This window comes from Cupressus sempervirens, chromosome 3 (genome assembly GCF_028749045.1).
Source record: "Cupressus sempervirens isolate cs-2001-9-10 chromosome 3, ASM2874904v1, whole genome shotgun sequence".
NCBI lineage: Eukaryota > Viridiplantae > Streptophyta > Pinopsida > Cupressales > Cupressaceae > Cupressus > Cupressus sempervirens.
The window spans coordinates 989263458-989286850 of NC_143120.1; the positions used below are offsets into that span (position 1 = coordinate 989263458).

General features: G+C 37.7%; 1 protein-coding gene across 5 annotated transcripts in view; it reads right to left on the reverse strand.

Moving 5' to 3' along the window:
* Positions 1–23393, reverse strand: part of LOC149570076 (CAAX amino terminal protease family protein) — a 100208-nt gene that overhangs the window by 39817 nt on the left and 36998 nt on the right. For 4 of the 5 annotated variants that reach the window (XM_089822735.1, XM_089822734.1, XM_089822732.1 and 1 more), the window contains one exon: positions 17338–17398. The exons of the other annotated variant lie outside the window; for it this stretch is intronic. In XM_089822735.1, the coding sequence (XP_089678861.1) occupies positions 17338–17398 (61 nt within the window). The remainder of the gene's footprint in view (positions 1–17337; positions 17399–23393) is intronic. 5 annotated transcript variants of the gene reach the window in all.

Here is a 23393-nt window from a genome sequence, read left to right on the forward strand (position 1 = left end):
GACTCAAAATCAAAATCAGAATCCTCCAACACACCCTTCTCCTCAATGGATTTCCCAATTTAATGGACCTTAATATACTCATAAATACGTAACATAAGGCAATCATACAAGCATGGATTGGTAAACACTTTTTCACTCATCCCATTAATGTTGGAACTCATGGAAGTATACAGGTAGAAAGGGATAGAAATTTTAATAGTGTGCCTGAAGTGATTCAGGAGAACAAAGTGGTGGGAATGGACATGGGTGAACCAACCATCCAAAGTGATGTAATACGTATTGCACACAAAACAAATCTCCAGTGCTTTCTAATGCATTTAGGATGGTGAGAAGTTTTACCTTTCTTGACCAGGGCATCATGTTCTCCATCCTCCTTAGGAAATTATCAACCGCAACATCCGAGATTTTCCTGTCTCTGTAGAATTTTTTCCCCGCTATTACATCCCAAATTTTAAACTAATTATAGCCTTTGTATCAATTTATTTCTTCTTGATCATGTGAAGCGAGTTAGTTAAGTATAGCCGTTGTATCAATTTATTTCTTCTTGATCATGAGAAGCGAATTAGTTAACTATAGCCATTGTATCAATTTATTTATTCCTGATCATGTGAAAATGAGTTAGTTAATTATAGCCATTGTATCAATTTATTTCTTCCTGATCATGTGAAAGTGAGTTAATTATAGCCATTGTATCAATTTATCTCTTTCCGATCATGTGAAATGAGTTAGTTGCAATATATATACTTTCATGAACATGTGAAAAGAGTTAGTTATTTTGACATTGATGAAATCTCTAACGGTCACTAGATGATTTTGAATTAACAATTTATAAATCTTGAATTGATGTCTTGGCAAGAATCTTGTTTTGAATGATTACAGGAAGAAGACTAAAGAGAGGGGAAGCATTACTAAACGAGGTCATCGGAAGGGGATGGTCGAATGGTCCAGTCATAAGAATCGACAGGTTTGACCTAAGACTATCTTGGCAAGGTTACTAAGACTTGACAACATGATACATGGTGAAACACGCATGAGCTATAAAAGGAACATTATAATAAATAATATAAAATAAACATAAATTCTTACCTTTAAATGATTATCAAAGAATTTATTATTTAATCATTATTATAGACTCTTAAATACGAACATATGTATATAAAAATAAGGTGACACCAATACATTATAAATAATAATCTAATGATGCCACCTTATCAATACGTACATATGGACGTAGTCAAGAAAACATAATAATAATAAAATAATCATAATAACTATTTAACTTCTTATTTTTCCTTCTTTTCTTTCCCTCCTTCCTTTCTTTCTCTTAATCGATTTGAATCGTATTCAAAAGAGTTCTTGTAACTGAAGGAAGCCGTAGAGTCGAGCTCTTCTTTTTTTAAAAGAGTCTCATAATCATATCAACCCACTCACTTCATTTCTTTTTCTTTTAGCCATCGGTGACTCTCTAGTAGCTGAATTCATCCCATCTAAGATCCATCCCCACTGAGAAACCCTCCAGCTGAGAATATTGTTCACCGATCTCTTTCACGTCTTGTCCGTGGGAAATCAGGACCAGTGGTGGAGTCTGATTCCAATTTAACTAGAAAGTCAAGTAAAATACAGTCGGACCATGTATTTCCTTTTGAATTTCTTATATTGTGAAAGCTATTGGGTTGCAAATAGCATACAAAAATAGAATACATATATTAAAGAAACTTGTTTGTATTTCTTTCGTGTATTGCACCAGACGTATCCCTGTGCCTTGATTACTTTGAAACCATAATGCTGATGTCTCTTATTTTCAGACTGAGTTCAAGGGAATACCATATAGGTATCAGAATATGGAGTATGTCAAATATTGATTTTATTTAATCATGATATCATGGCAATCATGTGTAAATAAATACCTCAGCTTAGAATTTAATATAGCCAGTTATATCACACAGTGATGAATTTGAATTCATGTAATCTGAATGCCAAGGAATTCACCAGCAATATTGCCATAATAGGTGAAGAGGTGTATAGCATAAGCAGTGACTATGAACTCATGAGCACTTGGGAATCACCGGCTTGATGACTTGAATGGTGAGGAGGTGTAGGGAGTCTGCACAAATATGAAAGAAAACAGATCAAATAAAAAATATGCTAAAGAAATACTATAATAGCTCATGCATGTTCCATTTATGTAAGATGTTGTCAAGTCGAGTTGGTGGAGATCGGGTTTGTAGACCCAATTTGAAATCCTTGGCTAGTGTAGAATTAGGCAGCTATGCCGAACATGTGATCTTTGTTGATTGTCCAGATGCTTCAATTATTTTGGAGAATAACTGTTGGGACTTCAACCCACCCAATTACTCTGATGGCTGAGCTTATGAACATCCCAAGCCCAATCCCAAGGTAGGGAGGGTTGTTCTATTAAATTAAAATATGTGGGGATAAGTAATGGTCCACAGTTGGGAGGTTAAGCCTATGTTAATGCTTCTCCTCTCACCAATGTCGAGGCTTGGACAACGAGTTAAAGAAATTTCTTCATTTATACTGTATGTTTCTTTTAACCCCTGAATGAATAGATGGTTATTTTCATTTCAAGATAGAGAAATCGTTTACTTTATGAACAGCCATTACTTTATTTTCAGTTGAATATTTGGAAGTAGTTAAAAGTTAGCAATACTTAAATATCTGTTTTGTTTCTCGTAAATATGTAAAATAGATTGAAAAGAGTTTCTTTCAGTTATAATCAGATGGTATAAATCAATGTCATGTGAAATGAATTCAGTTATTTGTGAAATTAGTTTAATTTGAGAATAACATTTGTTTGTGAAAATTCGTACGTTACACCCACAATGGGAATGCCCGTAACTTGGGAGATGAGGTCCTCCGTAACAGTTTTGCTCCAACCACCCACATCTAAAGTCCCCTAATTCCAACTCCTCAAGAACAAATTAGTAACTTTTGGTTTACCACCATAAATCTCTCCAGGAAAGGAATTAAAACACCATTCTTCAAGATACCCCAAAACTTGGTCTCTTTTCTCCATTTCTCACAGTTGCAAGGCTCCCTCCTTCATTGCCCACCCATGTCTCTATTCTACAACTCAAACGCCAGATTTCTTTCCCAGAAACAAAAAGCCTTCAAGCAAGAAAAAAACTAGTAACAAATGAAAATAAACGCTAGGGTGCTCAAAATCACCCACAATACATGCAATGAAAAGGGGAGATCATTACAAATCTTGTCCTTACAATTCTGTAGGCACCTCGTAATCACAAAACCATCAATTTTGGGTACCATTGTTATCATTATAAATAAAGCCCTCCTTTCCATTTATTAAGTCATAATTAACACTTGATACGACCTCCATAGGAAGAGCCATGTCCCCCTGCCATATCATCTTATGGTTAGTCTTGGCAGCTATGTTAGCAATAGAGTCAATCACCATGTTAGACTCCCAATAAACATGTGAAATGTACGACTTTTCCATGGTACTTAGGATATCTAAAGTTTCTTTGATAATATTGTCAATGGTCCATGAAGATTTACATATCCTCTTCAAAGAATTTATAATATTTTTAGAATCCCCCTCCCACCAAAGCTTAGTTATACCCATGTCTTTAGCCAATCTAATAGCTTAAAGAGACGTCATCACCTCCGCATATTTGTTGGTCTATTGTCCCAAGGGAAATATCACCACAACCAAGCATTGGCCAAAATGGTTTCTTCTCACTACCCCACGCTCAACCAACCCAAGATTACCTTTGGTTGCCCCATCAAAGTTACCTTTACACCAATCACCAAAAGGAAGAACCACCTGCTTTCCTTGTGCCTACAATCAACAAGGTTAACATTGTACATGGAATCACAAATCAAATTAAGTTTAGAAAACCTACTACCCCAATTAAGGTTTTTCAATATAGCATTTCCAAGCTTAGAAAAGACCACAATTGGGGAGGATGACTTATCTCTAAAATGTTGTTACGTTCTTTCCATAAACCCCAATTGATATGAGGAAGAGCCAATGCCCACAGTTGTTTGAATTCTTTAGAGGAGTTGAAATGAGATGACCACTGAATAAAACATTTTGGCATACTAGTAAGAAAGATCCAGAAAATATTGAGCCTTCCCAAAAATTAAGACCAAATATCTCTGGAGTAAGGAAAATGAATGAAAAGGTGATTCACCAACTCAACATCCACACCACAAAGAATACACATATTTGAGAGATAGAAGCCTCTTTTGCACAGATTGTCAATGGTGAGAATTTTGTTTTGGAGAAGAATCCTAAAGAAAATGTTCACTTTTGGGATTAGTCCAGAAATCCAAGCCTTGGCCCAACACAGGGAGTCCTCATGGACTTCCGAGATAACTTGATAAGTAGAAGCCACAATAAAGGATCTAGAAGACGAAGTTGCCCAAACAAGGACATTTGATCTATCAACAATAATAATATAAGAGAGAATAGTCATCAAAGGCGCAAGTCGAGGGGAGACCACACATAAATTAACCCAGGAATCTCCCATCCAATAGCTAGCGACACTACTCCCAAATTTGGCCATGCAAGCTTCCTTCCACTCATAAAAATCCTCATGATCCACTAGCTTGCCGATTAGGGCCAACTGTCTTGCCAAAATTTTATGAGTTTCCCATTACCAACCTTCCATTTGAAGTCCTTAGAAGTAGTATTTATGGTTTCAAAAATGTTGTCCCAGATGAAAGAACCATTCGGAGTGCTGCTTGAAGATAAGAATTCTTGAAAAAAGAAGGATTATTGAAGAGGTATTTCGAAGCCAAGATAACCCTCCACTCTTCCTTGTTTTGGAAAATCCACCAAGCCTATTTGGCCATAAAAGCCTGATTGAACATTCTTATCTTTCTCAACCCAATCCACCTTTGTTCTTAGAAAGACGAACCTTATCCTAGGAGATAAGAGGGAGCCTCTTATGATCATCAATTCCAAACCATAAAAAGCATTTTTGGATGCTTTTAATTGCCTCTACAAATTTTGAGGGAATGGAGAAAAGACTAAGGGCATAGGTAGAGAGATTCCAAAGAGTAAACTTAAGAAGTTGAACCTTACCAACTTAACTGAGAATCACACCTTTCCATCTAGCTAATTTACGATTAGATTATTTATCAATCAAGTTGTTCCGAAAAGAATCTGGAGGTTTCAGCCCAAGCGAGAGCCCAAGATAAGTGGCAGGAAGCTCTACCGAATCACATTTAAGAATGCCCGCAATGCACCTCTGTCTCTCCAAAGGAATATTAATAAAATACAAGGCCCTCTTCTCCCAATCGATCAGCTGCCCCATAGCACTTCTATAGCACGTGAGCACCTCTTTGATATTTTTGGCCTCCTTAATATAAGCACTCCCTCCCAAATAGTATCATCAACAAATTGTTGATGAGAGAAGGTAATACCCAATAAGGACAGCTTAATTCCTTCCAACTTCTTTGAAGTTATGCCAGCCGAAATTAGCCTTCCAAGACACTCAGCAACAATAACAAAAAGATCAAGGGAAAGAGGGTCTCCCTGTCTCAAACCTCTAGAAGGTTTAAAGAAAGAAGACGGAGACCCATTAACCATGACAGCCATGGTGGCAGAGGAAACCAATTGAGATATCAGCTTGCATGCTTTATGATAAAACCCAAAAGTAGTGAGCACCTTTAAATAAAAAATTCCAGTCCACACAGTCATAAGCCTTGGATAGGTTCAACGCAATTTCCAGGGAATGGATCACTTCATGAACCGAAATGATAGAGTCCACAATTTGTCTCCCAAGAGCAAATCTAGAATATTGATGGGAAATGATTAATAAGAGCAGATAAAGAAGTCTAAGGGTAAGCACTTTAGATATGATTTTATAAAAAGGAGACTAATGGGACAGAATTTATCCATGGAATCTGCTTCAGCCACCTTAGGGATCGGAACAAGAAAATTCGCATTAATTTCTTTCAAAATATTTCTTGATCCAAAGAATTTTTGAACTGCTTTGATAACATCTTCCTTAATAATATCCCAGAAATGTTGGAAGAAAAACATAGAAAACCCATCAAGTCCCAGGGCCTTCTCCCCTTCAAAGGAAAAGAGAGCTTTCTCAATTTCATCAGCCTTAGGGATAGCACATATTATTTTCTTATGTTCTCTACTTATAATGGAAGGAATATTACAAAGGAGTCACTCCTAATTCTCCAATGAAAAATTGGAATCAGCAGAGAGTAAATCAAAGAAGAATCTTTTGGCCTCAAAGTTGATCTCCCTTCATCCCAAATAGTCCTATTATCCTTAACCAGCCTTGAAATTCTATTAGCAACTCTGTGCTTGAGAGCAGTGACGTGGAAAGATCTGGTATTTTTGTCCCCCTCAAGCCAAATGGATCTGGACCTTTGTTTCCAAAACACTTCCTCCTTAGCAATGATATCATGGTAAGAGGACAGCAAGACTTTTTCTTTAGCAAGTTTGTCAAGGTCATATCCAAATTGTTGTATCTCACCTTGGATCTGATTGGTATCCATCAAGATCTCCATTGTGGATTCAAAAATGTTGCCAAAATCAGTTGTGTTCCAAAGCTTGATTTTGTTTTTAATGTGTCTCAATTTTTTAGCCACTCTGAACATAGTCGTTCCATCAATTTTGATACTTCACCACTCCTGAATATTTTTCCTTAAAGTCGGATGGCCAAGCCACAGTTTTTTCAAATCCAAACAGGAAATTCCTTTTCCTGTCAAGAGGATCCAAAACCAGAAAAATGGGAGAATGATCTGAGCCTACTATGGCCAAGGCAGACAAAGAACTGGAAAAAAAGGACAACCAATCAACAGAGATCAAGGCCCTATCCAATCTCACTTTAATACAATCCTCCCCCAATCTTCTATTAGACCAAGTAAACTCAGCTCCTTGAATATCCACATCAATAAGGACCAAGTCATTGATAAAGCCCATAAGATCCATCCTACTATCCAAATCTGTAGCAAAACCACCCTTTTTTCCATTGTCCTTAAGCGGGGTATTGAAGTCTCCTATAATAATCCATCTATTGTTGTGCAAAGCATCATTAATACTCTTGATTCTATCACAATACCTGGGTCTACCCCTTTTACGAATTAGGAGCATACAGATTGGTAATATTTGAGAAGTCTCCATCTTTAATATTAGTAAACTTAACCAACATGATATTATCTTCTTCATACAAAATCTCACCTTTGATTTTAGACATGTTCCACAAAATAGCAAGCCCACCTGAACACCACGTTGGATGTTTTGTAATGGTTTCTAGCCAAAAGATTTGCTGGTTCTGAGAGGGTTAGTGGCAGACTCATCTCAATGGTAGAGTCAGTGGCAGGCTCGTCTCTTTTTTGAAAAGCTTTCTAAAGAAGGGGTCGCCCTTCTCTGTTTTTTTCCGACAAATTTTGGCTTCTTGGACATTTACATTTTACAAATCCATGAAGGGTCTCAGCAATGGAAAAATGTTTTGCAAAATATGTGACCAAAAGACAGAAATTAGACAATGACCATTACGGGAAGGCATTAGAATATTATAATGTTTCTTTCATGGTTATCTTAGTTATTCTTTAGTTTATTAAGAAGTTTCTATTTCCGTCTTTAGTTCGTGATTGTTTCTTTTAGAAACATCATCTTTGTTAATCTATATAAGGAGCTTTCATCTCCTTTGTTTAATACAACTACAACATCAATTTACCATAACACTTGTAAATGTTAATAAAAGAAGGGGAAAAATGGGGTGGTCAATAATAAATGAATAGATAAAAATTGTAAGTCTGATAAAAATATAGTGACTTTCAATTCTTCGAAGGTGGTGTTATTTTCTTCTAACACAATGGCAGGTAGTTATCCAAAGTTCCCTCTTTCAGATTCTCAGTTTTTGCAAGGCAATAATTATTCTACCTGGAAGACCAAACTCAAAACTCAACTCAAATTTGAAGAAGATTGGGATGTGGTCAATGCCAAATGGTACCAAATAAATGTTGATGAACAAACAAAATTTGATCAAGCCGACACAAAGGCAAAATTGATCATTTTGTTTAGTGTGTTCAATGAAGTTCAGCCCTTTATCCGCAACTGATGCATGGGACAAGCTCAATACGATGTATGAGGCAAAGAATAATAATCAAATCCCGAATTTGCAGAGTCGACTGCTTAGCTTGAAGATGAAGATTGGGGAACACTTTGAATCCTTTCTCAAAAGGATTGTTGAGTTGAGGGCTTCCCTACAAGCATTTGGAGAAACAATTGATGATGCTTTTTCAGTGCCTATTGTTCTACGAGCACTACCTCTGCATACAAGATATTTGTGACAATTTCAATGTCACAAAGGCTACACCCACATTTGAGAAGTATGTAAATCTTCCTCAAAAAGAATGGTCTCTAAACCAAGAAAATTATTAGGAAGATCATGCCATGGCTACACGTTATAAAGGCAAAAAGCCTATGAAGCAGTTCAGTGGACCTACCAAATCTGGTAAGTCATCTAGATTGTAGATAAGATAGATAAGATAAGATTGTTAGTTATACAAGTCTGGTTGGCACTTGGATATGTTGATGATGTGTTGTATTGATGACAGGTTTGTTATTGATCACAACATATATGTTTGTGAGTACATGACAGACAAAGATTTTGTACATCGCATAGGTTTATTGAGTCGGCAAAGTTGGCACAGAATAGGTAAAGCTATGTAAGCTTAGGATTGTGTTCATAGATGAGTGCAGATGCTAAATCTATGTTTTCTTATGTTTCTATTGAGTATTGGATGAGTTACATTCATTTGGGGCCTGTTTGGCTGCGGGGATAGGAATTAAGAATTGAGAACTGCTATTCTAGAATAGGAATTTGATCCCTCTATTTGGTTCAAAAAAATAGAAATAGGAATTGCTTCAAAATATCAAAGCCAAAGAAATATCAAAACAAGAAAAAATGTATCGCAGCTGAATAGGGGATCAAATGCTGCCTCTATCTGTTCATTATTTGTTCATGTTCATTTCCATTGGGCAAATCTAAATTCCCAAGTGAGCTTTGCTTCGCCTCTGAGGTGCACCAGGGCCTCAAGCTCCACCTGCGTCAAACACTCTAATCAGCAATAGACAAGAGAGCATTAAAAGAGGGTAAACATTTATGTTATAGTGATGCACAGCCAATGTCATGGCTCACCCTCATTTTCTACCAATTAGTTCTAATTAATCCACTAATCCTTCAATGCTTGAGGGTTATGAGTGAGAATTTAACAGCAAAAGTGAGGCTTTCGAGGTAGTCTCATAAGAAGCATAGAAGAGAGACATAATCAACTCAGCAATGACACCCTTGGGGAACGTTGCTTCGTTCAAAAACTAAGCCAACATATAAGTGTGGACTACTTTTGGACGCTCCTTCCCCTCCTTTATGCACTTGTCAATTATTTGTTCATCTCTATAGTTTCAGTGCAGACAGGAAGAATCGAGTTATGCTGCAATCTCGCCACTACCGAATAGATCAACGAGATTGTTGATTTTCTTTCCCAGGGATTTTTGGGTTTACAGGTTGGGCAAAAATGTCTGCTTACAGATTATTAGTTGGAAGTGGATCTGAAAACATTATCAAATAAGAGAAAGTAAAAATGGGAATAGGAAGAGCTATTCCAATAACAGGTATTTTTTGGAACGGACATATGCTCATTTTAGGGGCAAAATGGGAATATGTATTCCTATTCCCAATTCTGATTTGACGCACCAAACAGAGAATACAAAACATATTCCTAATTTCCTATTCTTATTCCAACAACCAAACAGGCCCTTGGTGAAGACTGGTAGCAGACCAATGCATAAGAAATTTTGTCAGAGATAATTGCTGGTAGATTGATTGTATCTTATCAGCAAGGTGTAATTAAGGTTAGCAAGCTTGGATCATGGTTGAAGACATATTCGTGATACTATGTTTGTGATAGCATATCTTGGAGATTATTCTAGAAAGGTCATTGAAGTAAAACGTGCGGTGTTATACTGGCAACGAATTAAATTGATGAAACGTGTTGATCATTATTGGGAAAAGAGTTAATTGTATTGTAACGTATGGAAATATTATTGTAATATTTGTAATGATGCTTACAAAGGCATGTATGTCTTAGTGAGGTCCTATGTAATCAATTGTATACTGGGAAAGCTTTAACATGCCAACCTAATTAGATATTTGGATAAGGTATAAAGGAAAGATGTTTTCCTTGGATGTGTTCGTCAATTATAATGCAATTGTGTGGATGTCATCAAAGCATGCAAATTTGATCAGAGAAGAACAAAGAAAGAGTTGGATGTTGAATTTGAGCTTCAAAGAAACTGTAATGGCAATTGAGCTACAATATTAGTCAATTCAACTTATTGGATTTGTTATCCTGAAGAACTACTCTTCATTGTTGACTAAAGCAATTTGGACAATGAGTTCAATTGTCTTCCTACAAGCCTTTAATAGGGTTTGAATCTTCTGACAATGGTTCAAGGTCTCCTAACAGGGATCTATCCTTTACTAGGGATTGTTGTATTGATTGTATTGTATTTGGATCCTAACAAAGTCACATCCTTTCACAAGGAACTTTTATATTAGTACACTATCTTGTGGGTACCATCCTTTGCCTAGATTTCCCTCTAATCAAGAGTTTCCTTAGTCAACAAATCATTGTGTCACTGGTATAGTTTATCTCATGTTATGCTTCATTGTTTTGGTTATTGAAGTTGGATTTAATAAGTTGGATACAAGTTTAATTTGCTCACAACTGATTCACCCCCCCCCCCCCCCTCTCAGTTGTGTAGGTGGACTTCACTTTCTAACAAAGATAAATTAATAAAGTCCAACAAGAGACTACCACAAGGGTCCACAGGATTGAAAGTTACAACAAAGAAACAACCAACAACTTATACACCAAACGGTGTCCAAGGATAGAACAAGCAACCAAAAAATAGAACAAAAGAGAGAATTAAGAAAACACCACCACAAGGATAACCAACTAGTGGTCCCCAATGGTGGCAAAGTACCACAAAACATAAGTGCAACCGTCAGGGCAAGAAGGGGTTTGGACTTATCTCTGAGACCCACAAGGAGTGGGGTGCTACCACTATGGTGTGCAATATCTACAAGGTCTCACTGTCATGGTATGTATTGAAGTAGAAGGGCTCAGTAGACACTTAGTACCTCTAGTAGAGGTGACCGGCATGGAGAAGGATGTGATGAATTGAACAAGCCCTGATCTCGATGTAAGTTGTAGTTGTGAGGTGTGATCACAAAGACAAGTAGCCTTCTAGAGGTAGAGCGCCAAGCATCGTTGATTGATGTACCTCAAAAAGGAAGCTAAGGACCGGCAATCTCTGAACAACCAATAGAACCTCCCACAAATCTCATAGTAGATACGGCAATGGAATAGAAAGTGTAACTCTGTCTCGACCACACCCAAATCACAAAGATGACAACTCCGAGCATTTCTCTCAATCTGGTGGTTAGTTTGGAAGCAAAGACGATGGGATCCCACTCTGAAGGAGCCCAAAGGAATACGTAGGGAATGAAGCAAGCACCTCTCAACATAAGAGGGGCACACAATGATACTATCTTGAATGTCAATGTAGTGCTCAGCATAGAAGGTCATCCTAGGGCAGAGCCCACAGGGTGGTTGATCCAAGTCGTGTGGATATACTGCCGATAGATGTCCATCCTAATATGCCCATTCAACCCTTATTGGGTGGGGAGGAGATGAGTAGGAGCATCCAGAGAGTACTGGAAGGGAAGCAGATGGTCAATATCAATACCCACAGACACTAATAGAGAGTCCAATCGATGACAGAGTCAAGCATGATGTGAAAATTTGTTGGTATAACTCCTTCAACAAAGAAGCATCCAACAAACCACCTCCAAAGAAGCCATTTCAAAGTGACAAACTACGATGGTAGTAGGACAAGCAGAAACAATAAACAATATTGCTGAAGCAGAAGATTCTCCAGATAAGGAATACATGCTTTCAGCCCACACTTCAGAAGATGGTTCACAACCTACTTCTATTTGGTAAGTGGACTCAGGTACTACCAAGCACATGACTAGACAAAAGAAGTGGTTTCACACATTGAGAGTACATCATGGTACACTTACTCTTGGGGATGATACCACCTATGACATCACAGATATTGGTGACATCTCTTTGAAGTTTGGTACGCATAGTTACAGGTTTACTAATGTCTTCTACATGTCAAGACTTACCAAGACTCTTCTTTCTGTTAGTCAGTTTCTTGATCATAATCTTGGATTGAATTTCATACAAATCAGGATAAAAAGGTCTACATTATCAAAGATAAGGTGAAAACTGCAAAAAATGTTGCTAGTGCTACTGAGATTGGTAGAATGTTTAGGCTTGATACAATTGCTCATCATTAGGTCTTAGTGACTAAGGACAGAGATCTTGCTATGCTTTGACATCATTGATTTGGTCATTTGAGTAATAGTTACTAGCTAAAACTTAGTCAAAAACACATGGTCAAAGGGCTTCCATCACTTACGAAGTCAAGTGTTGTTTGTTCTTGTTGTCTTGCTGAAAAACAACAAGCACCCTTATATTCCAGTAAGCATCGTTCTAGCCAACCTTTGCAGCTGGTGAATGACGCCAAGCAATAAATGATACAGACCTGTACTTTTAGCTATTTGTTGATGATCACACTCAAAAAATGTGTGTATACCAACATAAAGATCAGGCCTTTTCCTAATTCATAGAGTTTTGCGCTCTTGTGGAGAAAGACACATATCATTGCATTTGTGTCCTCTGCTCAAATTGAGGGAAGGAATACACCAGCACAGAATTCTCCACATATTTGAAAGAAAATGGAATTTGGTGCCAGTTGACTGCAGCATATATACCTCAACAAAATCGAGTTGCTGAACAAAGAAATGGAATCCATGGAGATGGTTCGAAGTATGTTGATAGATTCTCTGTTGGAACATGAATATTGGGCTGAAGCTGTTCACACTGCAGTTTATCTTTTGAATCATGCACCAACCAAAGCCATTGATGGCATAACTCCAGAAGAAGCATGACCAGGGTTAGAGCCTTCTACCTCTCATCTTCCTGTGTTTTGTTGCACTGCCTATATGTATATTCCTAAACAAAAAGGAAGAAGCTAGATGAAAAGTCAATGCAATGTATTTTTCTTGGATATAGTAATGAATCCAAGGCACAACTGCTTTTGGATCCCAACACAAAGAAAATCTACAACAGTAGAGATGTAAGTTTTAATGAGAAGAGTGAGCCAAGTTCTCCTCCTGCAACATCATTTGCTACAGATAGTGCTACTACATTCAACATGGTGAGAAGAATGATGAGAATGTTGATGGTCAATTGATACCCACCAATGTCACAAAACCATTACCAAAGTCATATACTAGTACCATCCAAGATGCAAAATTGGATGAAGTTCCAGACACTTCCGCTTCAGGTGCAAGGACTTGTAGCATGGCTTGTTGAGGTAAATTTTGCTTTGATGACTTATGTTGATAATTTTGAGCCATCTACTCTTTCAGAAGCACAAGAGTCAAAGCCTTAGAAAAAGGCTATGGATGCAGAATATCAATTTTTAATGAAAAACAGCACTTGGAAGCTTGTTGATCTACCACACAGTAAGAAAACAATTGGTTGTATGAGTATTTAAGACTAAATATAAAGAAGATGGTTGTATAGATAGGCATAAAGCCAGACTTGTAGCAAAGGGTTATGACCAAAAAGAAGGAATTAACTAGGAGAAAATATTTGCTCCCGCTGCTAAAATTAAGACTATTAGAATGATATTCACTTTAGCTGCCCGATTTGGATGGAAACTATACCAAATGACTGTAAAAAGTGCATTTGTTAATTAAGACCCTAAGGAACAGATCTACATGACCTAACCAAAGGGATATGTTGAACCTGGAAAAGAAGAAGAGGTATGCAAACTGATCAAGTCCATATAAAAATTGATGAACATTTGCTACAACATGGGTTCACTAGGCATCCATATGATCCCGATTTCTACCTCAAAAATCAAGGGTGGGATATTGTGTTCATTAATGTGTATGCTGGTGACTTGGTTATCACCAAAGTTTAGAAGCATTGATTGAAACAACCAAAAATGATCTCAAGAAAGCGTTTGATATGACAGGTCTCAAGCTTTTGCACTATTGTCTATGCTGAGAGGTGTGGCAAACAAATCACCATATCTTTGTATCACAAAGAAAATATGCTAAGACATTGCTCACGAAGTTCAGAATGATAGATTCTAAACCTATGTCTACTCCCATGGAATCAGGTTTGCAATTATCTACATCTGATACATCTCCTCAGGTGAATGCAACTCTCTATCGACAAATGATTGGAGGTTTGATTTACCTGACTTACACCAGACCAGTTATTAAGTTTTGCTATTAATTATCTATCAAGATTCATGCAAGATCCAAAGATGTATCATTGGAAAGCAGCAAAATGGGTACTAAGGTATATGCAAGATACAATAAATCATGGTTTGGAATATAAGAGGAATGATCAATTCTTCTTGACATGATACGTATATGCAAATTATGCAGGTTCAGTTGATGATCGAAAATCCACTTCTAGATTTGTTTTCTTCCTTGGATCAGGACCTATTTCTTGGGGAAGTAAGAGGCAACCCACAGTTTCTCATTCTTTCAACAGAAGCAGTGTGCAGCAAGTGAAACAGTTTGTGAAGCAGTTTGGCTATGTCACATATTAGAAGGATTGGGGAATAGTTACAGGACTCAGATTCGCCTCTGACTCAGAAAGTCAAAATCCGACTCGGCCAAAACTCGGCAAGTACTCAGAAAATCGAAAAACCCATGAAATTCAAAGATTTTCAAAGATTTAACAATTTTTTCATGCATCATTCAGTCAATTAACATCAAATACACAATAATTGAGAAAAAAAGATCACATAAGTATAACAGCGAATTTCTGAAGGAAAAAAACTAAATAACATAATATAAAGTTGAAGATCTAAGATTAAGATTCAATCCTTAATAAATTCTTGACATACCACAACATCATTTTCAGAATTAATATACATTGAAAAAAAAACACCTTCCAAAAATCTCTATCTTTTTAAAAAAATGAAAATAAAATAAAAAATCAAGAGTCCTCGGCTTGGGACTCGGCAAAGTCCCTAGACTCGGCGAGTCCACGTGGACTCTGCTGTTTGCCGCATAAGTTAACTAAGAAACGCACACAGATAATGAATACGAACATGAACAACAACCAGCAGAACTCTTATTATCATTATTCGCATATGCCCACAGTACATTATACTTCGATAATAAGATCCCATTACAATGCTTCTCGAAGGGGTTATAAATACCTTCCGAAGAACTTTCCCGAAGGAGTCTGTCGGCCAGATACATTATGCCCACTACAAACTATTTACCCGTCGGCTACATAACAAGACCTTTTCCTAAGGGACCCGTCGGCCGATGCACAATTTCTTTTCCGAAGGGACCCATCGGCCGATACACAATTTCTACCGATGACATCATCCCCCCCAAAAAAGAAAAGTCATCTCCTGACGACTAGCAAAATTAGGAGACAACCCACAATCAAGAAAAAGAAATACTAGAGAGAAGAAGGAGGTGTCCCAGTAGAGTGTTGTTAACGACGTAACTCATACACCTGGTCAGTCTGGATGCGCAAATCTGTCTGAATCTGTGAATTAACCTCTACGGCCTCCTTCAGTAGAAGCGCAACATCCATAGCCTGCCTCTTGGCCATCTGCAACTCATGCTCTGCCGCATCTTTATCCCGGATAGCCGCGTCCTTCTCCTGTACCACTGCTGCCATATCCTTCAATAGTGTTGCCCGCTCTGCTGCCCATGCTGCCTGCTTGTCGGCCAAATCAGTGGCTAACTTTTCTCTTGCCTCTTTTTCAACCGCTAGAGATCTCTGAGCTGCAACACTAAGAAACGCACACAGATAATGAATACGAACATGAACAGCAACCAGTAGAACTCTTATTATTATTATTCGCATATGCCCACAGTACATTATACTTCGATGATAAGATCCCATTACAATGCTTCCCGAAGGGGTTATAAATACCTTCTGAAGAACTTTCCCGAAGGAGTCCGTCGGCCAGATACATTATGCCCGCTACAAACTATTTACCCGTCGGCTACATAACAAGACTTTTTCCAAAGGGACCCGTCGACCAATGCACAATTTCTTTTCCGAAGGGACCCATCGACCGATACACAATTTCTACCGACAACATCTGCCAAGACTCGGCCCAGTCAGAGTCCAGAGGCCATTTGCCTCGGAAAGGCTGCCTCTGCCTTGGACTCGCAGAGTCTTGCTCAGACTTGCAGAGTCCCAGAACACTGGATTGGGGATACCTAAAAACCAACCTACCATCCTCTACTGCAACAATAAGAGTGTTCTCAAGCTTGTTTGTAATCCAATGTTTCACGAACAGACCAAGCATATTGAAGTTTATTGTCACTTTATTCGAGAACATGTTCAACAAAACAACATCCAACTTCAATTCCACTCCACACAGGATCAATATGTAGATATCTTTACAAAGTGTCTTGCCTGCATGAAGTTTGAAACATTCCTGGGTTCTCTTATTAGTAATTTAAAACAATGATGTAATAAGGGAGGAGTGTTGAGGCAAGAGCCTACAACGCAATGGTAAATTGTGAATCTCTCATCGAGGAGGTCTTGGGTTTGAATCTACTCGTGATAATAATTAATCTTAACAACAAAAATAAATGAATAATAAATAATCCAGGCTTCAGCCGATTACCAATCAAAAAAAATTAAGGGAGGAGTGTTGGACATTCCATTCTTCATCCCACGTAAGTAGTTTGTTATAATTTGTTACTGTTTGTATTTGTGTTGTTTTGATACGTGTGATTTGATGCAAACTGTGCGAGTGCTATTTCAAGCACTTTGTTCACTGCCATCTCTTGTATATAAACCCATTTCATAATGAAATAGATTTATCAGATTGCTCTGCAAATACCAGAAGGTTGAGGTGTATAATTCACATCCTATTCATTTCGCCAAGATGACAGATGCCTTTCAAATATAATTACATTAAATCAAGAGAACAATAATTTTCCCACTGTATTCCTGTTCTAAGATTTTCAGTCTGTAGATTTTTCACACTGCCATGATGTGACTCAGAAAGCAAGAGATTTACTCGTCTGGGAATTTCTAGACTCAGATTTCTCGTGAATTTCATTAAAGTGTGCAATCAAAATTCAACTACAAACATGAGTTTGCAAGCTTCTCTATAAGAATTAGGATTAGTCTATTGTTTGGAATAGCATTAAGTAGTCAATGGAGTCTTACATGGCATTGTCCTTGTACAATCAGGAAAAGGCAATCCTCCTCCAGAAATAACATGAGACACCTGCAGAAGCCATTGTGGTGAATAGATTTTGGATTGTTTCAAATTCTAGATGATTTTTATTTCAAAGTGAAAACTCTGGACTCAAACCAATTATGTACTGTAATAGGAATATAAACTTCAAAAGATATAACTCAGACATCAAAAGTAATTTATTTTAAGATTATCTTCCATCTACGAAATATGGCTAAAACTGCAACACTGCAATATTTCTAACCCCAAAATTCTTGAAATTTGGCATTTCATAGGAAAGTTTGAACTTCTAATGATTGTTTACAGATAGATGATGCAAGCAAGGCTACCTTCAAGATTAGAAATGAATAATAATCCTGGTGAATCAAAGGCTACCATAGACCACTGCCCTCAAGAGTTGTTTATTTTGCAGTAGACTTCTCCAATAAAAATTGTTCTTTTAGAGCTTTCAAGTTGTTTTTTGTAGCGATTATATTAAAAGTTTAAAACATCTATACTATACTTATAAATTCTATACCTTCTTAATTTAAACCTGTATAGTAAACATTTGTAACTTTGTACTAGAAAATTAGCTACTTAAAATGTAAATAAATAACACAACAAAGAAACTCGTTTCATCTGGCCTATGCCTTAATTATGAAAGTCAGAGATGAAACGCCATATTAATTTAGTTAGCCAATAGGCTATTATATTACAGACATTGACCGGAAAATAAGATGTCTTACCCGAGAAATTGTGTCGGCCGTTGTAGCACTTAATAAAGTAATATTGTATTTAGCACTTGTTAAGCTTGAGTGGGTTGGGTAGTTAGGAAGTGAGGGAATGCGTCAGTTGGTTTTCCCAACCAACCGACCCTTTTATAAAGACTTTGGAATATTAATTATGTACTCATGTTTTCGGTAATCAATAAAGTAATAATATTCTCTCGCCATCTTGGTATGCTAGTACTTGTAATAAATGTTCCATTTGGTAATTATTGAATCTATGTTATAGTACTATGTATGTTGTGTGAAGAACCATTCTACATTTTGGCGTCGTTGCCAAAGTCCGAGCCTAGAGGTTGTCAACAAGACAAGATGGAGTAATGGGAAGACCCTTCCTACCATGTATACAAAAGACAAACAATGACGGTGAAGAGGAGGAAATAACTAGAGAAGATCAGTTGACACACAATCTGGTGATGGCTTGGGAAGTTTTGGTCGACCAGTACGTGCAAAGGGAAGCCCGTGAGAGAACAGTTCCAGAAAGCACGATACGAGACGAACTCTCGATGCCACCAGCGATGTACGATCTACTTGGACAAATCCCTTGCCTGTTGGAAAGAAACTTGGTAAGTGTCGAGGAAGAAAGAGTCGAAACAAAAAGAGAACGAAGGAGGCAACAAGTGCTCCAGCAATTCGCTAAAAGGACACGGGAACAAGACTTGGAGGAGCATGATAATTCAAAGGAAATAGACACTAAACAAATTCATGCCCCTGATTCCAAACAAATATCTGAGGCGGGTAACACAAGAAGAAACTAAGGAGGAAGTCGCCTTGAGGACATTACGTCTCCAACAACAGGAGGAAAGACATCATAATCTAAGAGGATAGGGGTACCACTTTCGAATCCAAGAAGGGTTGATTGAACATACAATCGAATGAATAGCCAATTTGTCTATCTGTGATGTCCCCACTTTTTCGGTTATGTTTGAAAGCTGTAACCTGCAACCATTTTTCAGTACAATATCAAAAATTGTATATAAAACATATTAGCAATATCAGATTTAAGTAAATCTAATCTAAATACTACCCAAGCTACCCCTTCCTAATCCTTTGGAAGAGATCCTTTCTCCAATCGCCTAACCCTCTGGTGAGAACTACGTCTCGATTAGGTAATTGTCATAGAAAGAGATCCTCCCTTAGGCCTCTTTGCGATCTCTGATAACACTACTTGGTAGAGATCCCACCTCTACCAAGTCTTTGTCTCTGACATATGCATATGTTTGACCACTACAATATATATTGTCTCTAAGAGATTCTCTAAAATCTCTCTTTGGGACTCTAATCCCAACATTCATTTTTGAATGCCCTCTAATCTCTAAGTTATCTCTAAAGAACTCGATATCCATAAATGGATACCAATCTCTAAGTTCTCTCTAAAGAACTTGATATCCATAAATGGATACCTTCTACCAAGATTTACTTGGTCTCTAGGAGAACTACAAGTTCTCATCCCATTTCTTATTATTAATCCTTGATTTGTACTCTCTTATCATATGATACACATGAGTATCTAAAGAAACATACCTTTGGTTGCCTTTAAACTTGCTATTGTATTCTCTTATCAATAATGCTAATTGATTCTATAATATAGTTCCTATAATATCTTTTTTTCCATCCAATATATGATTATCATCACTTCCTAATGTATGCCTTTATAATGTTCCTTATTGACTGTCCCCTATTAACAACTATCGTTATGCTTTCTTATATAGTTGACGTCTTTATCTTGTTTGATATCTATATATATATATATATATATTATTTTTATGCTATAAAAATGACGATTCTCTGATTTCCTGGTTGCTGTGACCCTTGTTATTACATGGACTTTATGCTCAAGTATTACTTGTTGCTCATCATTTCTGTGTTTCCTTTGTCTATCGATCTTCCTTTAGATACTATCATCTTCTATCTATTTGTATTCTGCAAGGATTGAAAGGAGACGATCTTGGGTGTTTTGACGTCCATGCTGAGGTGTAAATAAGTTTCTTCATTATTCCCAAATAGCTGCTGTCCCTGTCTTATATTACTGCCTATCTAAGGATTTTGGATGTGTCTAATTCTAGTCTTCTTATTTCAGTTGGTATGAAATGTGCTACTGTTCTATATTTCTCAGGATGATGATCTGCTCGATATCCATTTCAGAATATTTGTTTGCTTGTGTTATTTCGCTATTTGTATTTTCAGTGTATCACGTGAAATGCTCGATGGAAGTTCGCTGGAGATTTTTGGCTTTATTTTCTCTTGGTCGCCGGCTTATATTTAAGGGAACATCAGTATTTCCTCTTCTGCCCCAAATGTTCAGTATCCATTGTAGCTCATTATTTATCTATTTCTTCCACCAACGCTGATAAGACTTGATATTGTTTGTGGTCCAATCATGTTTGCAGATTTGTGAATCAGATCTTATATCCCTCTGACCTATGCAAAACCACCTCCATTTATTATTTCATCCTGAAGACTCTTTCCCTTTCCCGAGCTATGCTGCTGACGATGAGGATCGGCCAGAAGTACATGTTAGAGTGTGTTGGTCTGTGTCTGCCCTCCATTCCTTTTCTGATTTTTTTTTATGTTCCTCCTTCCCTACTTTGTTGATTTCTCCTCCTTGTTATATACACGGCCTGAACTTGTCCATGTCCCTTCATCAAGGGGATGTGACTCTTTGATTTTTATATTATATACTAATGGTTAGTTATATTAAATTGAGATCTATAAAATGTAATAATATTATTCATATTGTGTATTTCATGTCTAATATATATATATATAAGTATCTTACAGTTATCACAGTCTCTTACTAATAACTTTGTTATATAATAATTATTGTCTCTTACATTTTTGAAGTGTTTATATATTTTTATTTTGACTATTATAATTAAATTCCATTATTAGGGGGATATTACACTATCTCCGAAACATTAGGAAGGAAGGTAGGGTGTAGAAATCCAGAAACCCTTGTACACAGAGAGCTTCAACAAGAACAAAACCCAAGCTTAGGAGGAGATACTATCAGGACTAGCAACCAAGAATCTAGCCCATTGGGAGGGAGCTTCCAGTCAGGAGGGAGTTTCCCGGCAGAAGGGAGCGACTTGTTAGGAGGGAGTTCCCCGTCAGGACGGAGGTTCCCGTCAGGAGGGAGTGTCCTGTCAGGAAGGAAAAGAGCAAAAGAATGGCAATGGACAAACAAAAATTCCCTAGATTCACGAGGGATGGCTCAGAGGACCCTACACGTCATTGTAAAACATGGATAATCAATGGCAAGCAAACGAAGAAAATGATGCAAATGAATGGCTGAAAGCATTTCCAGCCACACTAAGAGGTATAGCCATTAATTGGTATACAGATTTGGAGGCAGGCAAGAAGAATGCATGGAATAATCTTCGTACAACCTTTGAAGATGAATCCAAATTCCTTCGAGCCGATGATGGAATAGTGACAAAGATTTACAATACAAAGCAAGGGAAGAATGAATCCATCAAAGCATATAGTAGGAGGCCGAAGGAACTGATAAGAAAGCTTGACAACAAGTCTGCGGATGGACTGAAGAAAAGGTGGTTTATTGAAGAGTTGACGTCGTCCCTAAGGAAAAAAATGAAAATACTTCCACCATCAACATTTGTGGATGCATGCACTCGTGCAATGGATATAGAAAGTGAGAACAAAACCTCCAAGGCCAAAAGACATGCAAGCGAGATGGAAAGCACAAAAGAAAGTGGGAAGAATCCACAACCATCCAAACTTTGAGGAAAGATATGATGCAATTAATGAAGGAGGTAACAAGAAGGAAGGAAGAAAAGAAGAAGGGAGGGAACTATAGTGTATAAACTGCAAGGAGGGCCATACAAAAGGGACATGCCCGAGAAAAGCATTATGTGAGATCTGCCAAGTATTGGGACATGCTATCAAAGACTGCCCTTACAATCTAAAAGCACAGAACACGCAAGTATTCTTCACCCAAGGGGAACAATCCACACCACCCTCCACTCCTCCATGAAATACAAATGCAGAAGCCTCACCTAGAGGTTATAGAAATAATAGACAAGGGAGTAATAATAATAGCAATAACAACAAACCCAGGAGAGCAATCCAGTATGATTCCAAGGGAAGACCTATGATTCAATGTAGGTGGTGCAACGAATGGGAGTATTTTACACAAGACTGGCAGAATGGAGGAGGATAGAATGGAAGAATGTTGTGTAAATGGTGTGGACCAGGCAATCACAAGGATGCGAATTGCCCCAAGCAAAAAGGGGTGAACATGCTAGATATTGAAGAACCAGAAAAGGAAATCCTTGTTATCACAAAGATGCAAGCCAGGAAACTTGTTTACCCGGATGCTACTACGGAAAAGGAAAGATTTCATGAAGCCAGAAGGGACATTCAAGATGACATGACAGCAGAAGAGAAGGCAAGTATAGATAAAACTTCTAGCCACGGGCAAGTACCGAATATCATGAAACAAGCACTAGAGACCACTATTCCGATGAAGATTGTTGATCTCCTGGAAACACTACCTCAGCTACAAGTAGCACTAACACAAGGGGCAAGCATCAAAGGGACACTCTCCAAAGATGAGACGAAAGAGGAAGCACAAGTCGGAAAAGAGAACAACACCCTATTCACTATAGGAATGGGGAGGACACAAGCAATGGTGGAAATGAAAATAATGGGGTATAAACTTTCAAATACTATTATTGACGGAGGCTTTGGCATGAATGTTTTATCTAAGGAAACATGGAAGGCAATAAGGAAACCCACACTCTGGCCGCCCACATTCCAATTGGTGGGTGTAAACCAACATGGAATCAAGCTAATAGGAACCTTGATGGGACAAAAGGTAGTAATTGGTACGTAACAATTCTTCCTGGATTTTGTGGTTATTACTCTAGAGAAGAAAGGGTACGATTGACTATTGAGTAGAGGATGGCTTGTCACAGCAATGGCCACCCATAATTGGAAGAGGAATACCTTATCCATTAAGGTAGACAATAGGAGGTACACGATAGACCTGAGGAACCAGTCTATAAGTGAGGACCTAGAATCTGATTCAATGGTCGAGGGAGAAGATGGAGGGATAAAACTAGATGAGGAAGGAGTGCTCTAAAGATGAAACTAGTTCCCTCGACGGCTTGTTCTACTAGCAAATGGGGGGCTACAAAGTATTCCAGCTGGAATGTAACATGTTACAAATCCAAGAAAGTGAGGGAGAAGAAAGATACCCCAATGGCTACAAGGAATACAAAGAAGGTATGACAATACTT